Genomic DNA, 7,527 nt, shown 5'->3' on the forward strand with positions numbered 1-7,527 from the left:
TCGCTTCCGGTGCTCGGAGCGGAAGCCGCGGCCTGAGCCTCGGAGCGGCGGCCGAGCGGCGGGCGACTGGGGCGGCCGACCGGGGCGGCGGCCGGGGCAGAGCCGAGGCCATGGAGCCGCCGCTGCCGGGCTAGAGAGGGCCGGCGCCGCCGGGCCTGCGGCGATGGCGGGCTACGCGCGCCGCCCGGGCGTCACCCCGCTGTCCCGGGCCCGCAGCCTCGTCATTCCGGACGGTGAGCAGCCGGGCGGCGGGCGGCGAGCGGGCCGGGGTCGGGGCGGGGGCCGGCGGGGCGGGCGGGCCCGGGGTCCCGCGGCCCGAGGCGGGCGCCCCAGGCTCCGGGGCCGCGGTCCGCTCGCCGGTGGTGCCGAAGTCCAGGTGAGACAGCCACGCAGGGCGCCGGCGCCGGCGCGCGGTGAAGTCGCTCTCATTGTTATTCCAGCTCCCGCGTTCTATGAGCGCCGGTCTTGTCTCCCCCAGCTAGACTGTGAGCGCCCCCATGGCAGGGACCTGGACTCCCACTTCTTCGGCATTCGGCCGACGTTTATGTGCTATGTGCCCAGTCCGGTGCTAGCTTCCGTGGGAGACACAGGTGAGAGACCAGCCTCAGGGACCCGGGGTCCCTGCACTCCCTGTAGGTCGCTCCGCTGTAGCGTTGACTCACCCACTGACCCAGCGGTGAGCTCTGAGCGCCGCCGTGTGCCCGGCACGGGGAATGCCAGGTGGAGAGCCGTCCCCTCCCATTAGGGGCTCACAGTCTGGTCTTGGGGAGACACCGGCACCCCAGACAGACAGCATAGGGTGGTAAATGCCAGTACAGCTGCTTTGTTGAAGGTGGCGGAGGGAAGGGCACGGGAACCCTCATCTGGTAGGCCGCGACTGCACACCAGGGGCAGCCGTCAGCATTAGTTCATCCACATTCTCCCCAAGCAGCTGTACCGCCTGCCCCCCCCAGGGCCTGCAGCGGGTGTTGGGGGGGGGGTGGGACTGAGGGGCTGCTGGCAGCCCACAAGGGCGTTCGTGCGGTGTCAGAGACGGGAGGACAGGCGCAGCCCCACTGGGCATCAAAACCTACTGGGAGTGTTTTCAGAATCACCGTTGCCTGGGCTCGGGGAAGGCAGGACCCTGGGGTCTTGTGTTTTAAAGTGTCCCCAAGCGGTGAGAAGCACTGCAGCAGAGATGTCACGTCAGAAAAAAGTCGTGGTCGTGAGCGCTTCCCACGATCACACTGGGGCGACGACGTCTCTTTGCAGATTTTGTCTATGGAAAGGGCAAGTGTGCTAAGCAAGGTCCATCAGGAGCCCAGGAGACGCACTTCGGAGGTAGAGTGGTGCGGCAGCCCCTTCCTTCCAACACGGTGCCAGGCACATGCTTGGTGGCGGGGTTGTCGGTCTGATGGCACGTACCTAGTGTACCTGGAGCCCGGCAGTAGGTGGGGGTGGAACCCTCGGATTCAGTGTTGGCCCTGGGGTCGAAGGACAAGGTGCAGCGCGAGGTGTGAGGGGCAGCAGGGAGGTGGGAAGTCCCTCCTACGGGGTCTGAGGAGACGGCAAAGGCTGCAGTTGGGGGAGCCACCTTGACACAGGCTGGCACCTGGCCTCGGATAGTTGGTGGACCGAAAGGGTTGCAGTGTGGCCGGGTGGGTACTGGGAGAGCAGGAAGGAAGTGGGGGAGGGAGAAGGAGAGGGTGGCTGGCTGAGTAGGAGTGGACGGAGGCGGCCAGCGACTGCAGCACGGCGTGGCCTTGGTGCTGACAGCCCCCGGCACAGGGTGTGCCCCTGCCAGCTAGCCGCAGGTGTGGGAGTGCATGGGCCTGCCCGTGGTCCCTGTGGGAACCAAGGGGCGGGGCATGGGAAGGAGGAGGAAGCAGATCTGTGGGGGGGGGCGGGGGGGGCTAGCTTTCTCACTTCCCAGCGTCACTGAATTCTGGTGGAATGATGGTGGTGCGTTCCCGATTCTGGACGTTGTCTTGTTCCGGAAGGAGACAGCATAGGGAAGTTCTCCTTTAACTTCCAGGAGACTTGACATTTGTGGTGTCTGTCATTGTCTCAGATGATAAACTTGAAGAACTCGAAGAGGCAAACCCATTCTCCTTTAAAGAGTTTCTGAAAACCAAGAACCTCAGCCTGTCGAAAGATGACACAGCCAACAGCAGACTTTACTCGAAGGTGACTAGAAGGAGCTGTTCGCTGTGACTTCAGACAGAACCAGCACGGGTCCTGATTCTCAGGGCTCAGAGAGGGTGCGGGCGGTGCGGGAGAGCGAGGCAGTGCTGGTGCCAGTGGGGAGAGGGGCGGGTTCGCCCTGCGGCCTCTGCTCGCCCCTCCCGGGGCAGACAGGATGGGGCCTTTACGTTCCAGGGTGGCCCCACGCCGCCCATCCCAGCCTTGCCTCCCACATTTCCCCCTAGGAAGCCACGAGGCACTCGCTGGGACTTAACTGCAGCTCCCCAACCTCCCAGACCGCGGGGTTCGGCCTGGAATACCAGCAGCCGTTTTTCGAAGACCCGACAGGGGCTGGCGACCTCCTGGACGAGGATGAGGACGAAGACGACGGGTGGAATGGGGCCTACCTGCCGTCCGCCGTGGAGCAGACACACTCGTCGAGGGTGGCCGCCAGCACGTCACCCTGCAGCACCTACATCTCCTTCTTCTCCAACCCGTCGGAGCTGGCGGGGCCCGAGTCGCTGCCCCCATGGACACTGAGTGACTCTGACTCGCGCGTCTCTCCGGCGGGCAGCCCCAGCGCTGATTTTGCAGCCCACGGAGAGTCCCTGGGGGACAGGCACCTTCGGACGCTGCAGATAAGTTATGAAGCAGTAAGTGAGGGGGCTCTCGTCGGCGACCTGGTAAATGGCCCGTGTGGGAACAGGTGACCCGGGCTTGGCTCCAGGGACGAGGGAGCTGGCGCGGCAGCCTGCGGGGGGCTGGGCGGCGCGCTCTGCCCTGCGCTCACCGGTCGCACGTGAGTGTAGCCCGCTGAGCAGCGCTCCGGAGGGCTGGGAGGTACCGCCCGTCTCAGAATGAACTGGAACAAAGTGGAGGCCCTCAGAGGGCTGCCCCGCAGGGAACAGCCCGCTCGGCAATCGCTCAGGGCCATCTCGCTAAGCGTTCCGCATAGAGAAAGTTTTAAAAAATCACAATCACCCAGAAAGATTGTGGCCATCGGCCTGAGCAGGCCCCTTCGCGCGTGGTTTTTCTCTGAGTGGGCGGCGGCTTGACTCTAGTACGTTTCTGTTGATCCAGAAGATCGAGAGTCGGGCTGCGGAGGAGCAGACCCCTCTGGAGTGAGACGCGCTGAGTATCTGATAAGGTTTCCCTTCTCTACAGCTGAAAGATGAGAACTCTAAGCTGAGGAGAAAGCTGACTGAGGTCCAGAGCTTCTCGGAGACGCAAACAGAAATGTAAGCCTTCCGTCGGGGCTGCACTTAGATCACCTGACGTGCAGGTCGGTTCTGAAACGGGACGCAGCACCCAGCCGGGTCAGTCCGGTTCTGTTGTGTGTAAATCCAGCCCCGGCCACGGTGCCTGGTCCGCTGTCACTGCACCCGAAACGTTGTCCCAGATCTACCACCGTGATGGTAGCAGAGCTGGCAGATGCCCCTCGAGCTGGTGTGGGGCGCTCCCCGGCACCCCGCCCAGGTCCCTGCCTCGCTGGCACGGGTTCATTCTAGGACAGTGGGCACCGCTGGTCTTCATCGGATTGGCCCAGCAGAAGCCTCATAGAGCTGGCTGAGACTCAGTTTGTAACTGGGGTGACGTGGTTTGTCCTTCGACAAGGGTCAGGACGCTGGAGCGGAAACTGGAGGCGAAAATGCTGAAGGAGGAGAGTGACTACCATGACCTGGAGTCCGTGGTGCAGCAGGCGGAGCAGAACCTGGAGCTGATGACCGTACGCGGGGCGGGCGCGACGCGGGCCGGTGTCGGGCTGTGTCCCCGCAGTGGCCCTGAGCCCCGCCTGGTGGGCACAGCTGTGTGACGGGCCCATCACAGTGGCTCTCACCGTGGCAGGGCCCGCCTGCTGGCTGGAGCTGGCCAGGGGCCAATGGCGAGGGCAGGGGGGCCAGGACGGAGGCGACGTGTCCTGTGTCCATGCCAGCGTGTCAATGATGCCTTTTTCTCGGTTACAGAAACGGGCTGTAAAGGCAGAAAATCACGTCATGAAACTCAAACAAGAAATGAGCTTGCTTCAGGTAATTAGACCTCAGGTTTTCACTTGTGAATTCAAGTGACTTCTGGAAAAGACGCGAAGGGACCTCTGCTGGGTGGGTCCTCCCTCTCTGACGAATGAGTCACCTAGATAAGGGCCGCGCACGCCCCTCTCGGGCCAGACGGAGGCCACAGCCATCCCCCTGCGCTGGCTGCCAAGGGCTACGGCAGTGACCGGGCTGCCGGGGCGGCGGGCATGCCTGCGGGGGTTTCTCACCCCCGTGGGTTAGTGCCGAGGACAGACTGAGGTGAAGGGGGCGGCGTCAGGAGCCTGGGGTAGGGGCGAGCCCCTCGGTCACCCGTGCCGAGGGGCCGTGTTTGGTTTTGCTTGGACTGCCTTTTGGACGCTCCGCATCACCATCAAAACCCTCACAGGCCACCTCCCCCCCCCGCCCCCAGGCGCAGGTCTCCACCTTCAAGCGCGAGAACGAGGCCCTGCGCTGCGGCCAGGGCGCCAGCCTCATGGTGGTGAAGCAGAACACGGAGGTGGCCCTGCAGAACCTCCGCGTGGTCATGAACAGCGCGCACACCTCGATAAAGTGAGTGGCCGGCGGGGCGCGGGCCTCCCTCAGTGTTACCGCTCAGCATCGCGGTGGCAGCGCTGCAGGCGGGGGCTCGCCGGTGCCGTCACCCTGAGGCCACACGCTGCAGGCCGGACCCGCAGGCTCTTCGCCTGCCGGCGCAGTGTTGGCCGTTCTTAGCTGGGAGGCCGGGGCGCCAGCATCAGACAGACCTGAGTCCCGCTCTTCCACCTACAAGTAATTCCGCGGGGCCCCTGGCACGGTGCCTGGCACACAGTCAGAGCCCCTGGGAGATGTCACCACATGTCTCCTGGTGGAGCGCTGCAGGGGCCACAGTGTCCCCAACACGGGCACTGAGCCGGGGAGGTGCCCGTCGCTCATGGTGAGGACAGAGGCTCTACAGAGCGGGCTGGAGTCCCAGACGCCTGCACTCCGCCGCTGCTCCCGGGCCCGGGGGCGTCTGTGCCCTGTTGGGGTGCTGGTGGCCGTCTGTGATACCCGTGCCTTCGTTGCAGGCAGCTGGTGTCTGGAGCGGAAACGTTGAATCTCGTTGCTGAAATCCTTAAATCTATAGACAGAATTTCTGAAATTAAAGACCAGGAGGAGAAGGCGTGAGGACCGCCGGGAGCTCCCGGCTGCAGCGCCGACGTTCCGCGGTCACTGCTCACGGGATTTAAAATGCCACTGTGTCTTAAATATGCAGTCCTCACCCACAGTAAAATATTTATCATGAGATGCTAACTTCATGACCCCGAACAGTATTATTAGCCAGCCCCGAGGAGCCGCGCCCACGCGTGAGGGTCGCCCCTGGGGGCCAGCGCAGCCCTGTGTGCACCCCGCCGTCCTGCACACTAACGCTGTCTCTGAAGACTTTTCTCTGAAAGCCACCGAGTTTTTAAGTTACTGAACATGCGAACAGCGGATCTGTGATGCGTGGTTTCCATTCTCATTCCAGAACATTCATTGTAAGATAAGTTCAGTCGATCGACCTTTATTTCAGAAATTGAGAAAAACACTAAATAAGCTAGAATTCAGACGGTCGCCTGGACAGGGACTTGTGCCTTCTCGTCATCGCTCAGTGCTCCCTGTGGCTCACGGTCCACTCCTGCAGCCTTAACAGGTGGCTCCTGTGGTGGGTGGCCCGAGCATGGACACCCCACGTGGTAGACGCTGCCGTCCTCCCACAGGGACCAGCCAGCACGGGCTCCACACTGTGACGCTGTCTGTGCGCACCTGTGCTGGGGCCTTCAGACCTGAAACTTGCTTCACCTGGAGGGTTTCAGGCACACTTTTCAAGTGACCTTCCGTACGACGAAGTTTAGGGTTCTGGAGCGGGAGGTGCCGAGCCAGCCAGGTTAGCTCCCAGTCTCCTAGGCTACCTTTCCAGCGCTTTCTAACGGGAGGCCTGGTGCACACTGTGCCTTTTGGTTATCTTCCTGTAGATGTTATTTTTTAAGATAAATTTTCCTTCCTGTTCAAATTGACAGTTTCCTTATTTAATAAATTCTAAAATTCACGTGCATGCCCCTTTTTGTCTGACTTAGCCAGTTCTTCATGCTTGGGAATCGTGCGGCTGCCCTCTGACGCCAGGACGTACACCTTGTCCCTGTCACAACACCAGCCCCGCCTGTGCAGTTGAGGGTAGCTCAGACCGCTGCTGCCTCGGCCTCACTGCAGCGCACATTTAGGGCTGGACAGGTTAGATTCTCGCGTTGGAACATGCTGGGAGATCATGTGGTTGAATTTTCAAAAGACGTTTAGATTGGACCCTCTGACCTGGCTGCAGGTGTAAGTCTTTCCGCTCACCCCGCTCCTGCCAGCTGGTGAAAAGTGGGTTCTGTTGTAGAGCTGACCAGACAGTGGTCTGGTGGGGAAGTGCTGGAATGAGGTTTTCTTCCACTTGTGCATGCAATAGCTCTGGGAAGTGTGCGGGCCCAGCTGTCCCCTCCCTCTGACTGACTCTGGGAGGCCGCAGCCCTGGGTGAGAGGCACAGCATCTTACAGGGGTTGGGTAAGACGAAGCGGACCATCATCAGCCTGATGTCCTTTCACCCACCTGCCCACAGGCCAGGCTGGGCCCAAAGCTGGGCGGCCACCCAGAGCACCTCTCAAATGTTTCGCTGACCCCTGACCCTGTACTTCAGCTCTCTCCAACTGCTGCAGCTGAAAAGGGGCGGTGGGGGGGGGGACCGGGAGGGTCTAGATGAAGCAAAGGGGGACGGACAGAGGCTTTATTACACTATTTGTGTACAGTTCAAAGTGTTTCCTAGTAAAAGAACTGAAAATACAAGTCACACTAACAAGTCTGTTGTCACGTCTGCCTCTGGATTCTGGAGCTGCTCAGTAAGTATGGGAAAGATAAGCTGCTTCACGGTCTCGTCATTCCAGTCCTTCCTTGCACCGGCGACTGAGGCTCCCCGGGAGATCCCTGCAGCCCCCAGCTGCAGACTCACCTTGAAACTCGCCTCTGCCCCTCAGCCCTCCGAGGTGGGGGTAGCCCCTCACCCCCCCCACCCCCGGCCCCGTCCCCCTTGGGGCGGACACCCAGCGGGTCCCGGAGGGGGGCCCAAGACCCTGCTGCCAGGACAGCACCAAGCGCTTGGCAGTTTTCTCGGTGGGTGCTCAACGAAAAGCCTAGATACAAGTAACAAGACGAAAGGAGCACAAGAGGTGGCTCCTGGGGTCCCGCCGCGGGACGCACCCGGCCCAGGGCGCGGCTGGGCGGCGGCCGGCGTGGGCTAGGGGCTCGTGCGCCACCGGGCAGCGGCCCGCGGCCGGGCCGGGCGGAGCGCGGGCGCGG

General features: G+C 62.3%; 1 protein-coding gene across 4 annotated transcripts; it reads left to right on the top strand.

The window, feature by feature from the left end:
• The first annotated feature begins 32 nt into the window (after positions 1-32).
• ENTR1 (endosome associated trafficking regulator 1) lies at positions 33-6,249 on the top strand. Of its 4 annotated transcripts, XM_016153056.2 has the most exons (10): positions 33-233; positions 441-590; positions 1,252-1,320; positions 2,051-2,166; positions 2,409-2,816; positions 3,328-3,401; positions 3,778-3,889; positions 4,128-4,190; positions 4,606-4,745; positions 5,243-6,249. In XM_016153056.2, the coding sequence occupies exons 1-10, from the start codon at positions 164-166 to the stop codon at positions 5,340-5,342; spliced, it is 1,302 nt and encodes a 433-aa protein (XP_016008542.2). In that variant the 5' UTR covers positions 33-163; the 3' UTR covers positions 5,343-6,249. The 4 variants fall into 4 exon arrangements, with proteins under 4 accessions (XP_016008542.2, XP_016008543.2, XP_016008544.2 ...); XM_016153057.2 differs by lacking the exon at positions 1,252-1,320; XM_016153058.2 differs by lacking the exon at positions 441-590 and having other exon boundaries at positions 34-233.
• The last annotated feature ends 1,278 nt before the right edge of the window (positions 6,250-7,527 follow it).

The sequence above is a fragment of the Rousettus aegyptiacus genome, unplaced genomic scaffold (assembly GCF_014176215.1).
Source record: "Rousettus aegyptiacus isolate mRouAeg1 unplaced genomic scaffold, mRouAeg1.p scaffold_m13_p_3, whole genome shotgun sequence".
Lineage (NCBI taxonomy): Eukaryota > Metazoa > Chordata > Mammalia > Chiroptera > Pteropodidae > Rousettus > Rousettus aegyptiacus.

Bases quoted from the DNA above. Each gene is read 5' to 3' on its own strand.
- ENTR1 (XM_016153056.2), top strand. From the start codon at position 164: ATGGCGGGCTACGCGCGCCGCCCGGGCGTCACCCCGCTGTCCCGGGCC. The intron at 591-1,251 runs GTGAGAGACCAG...GTCTCTTTGCAG, and splicing joins AGCTTCCGTGGGAGACACAG to ATTTTGTCTATGGAAAGGGC. The intron at 3,890-4,127 runs GTACGCGGGGCG...TCTCGGTTACAG, and splicing joins AGAACCTGGAGCTGATGACC to AAACGGGCTGTAAAGGCAGA.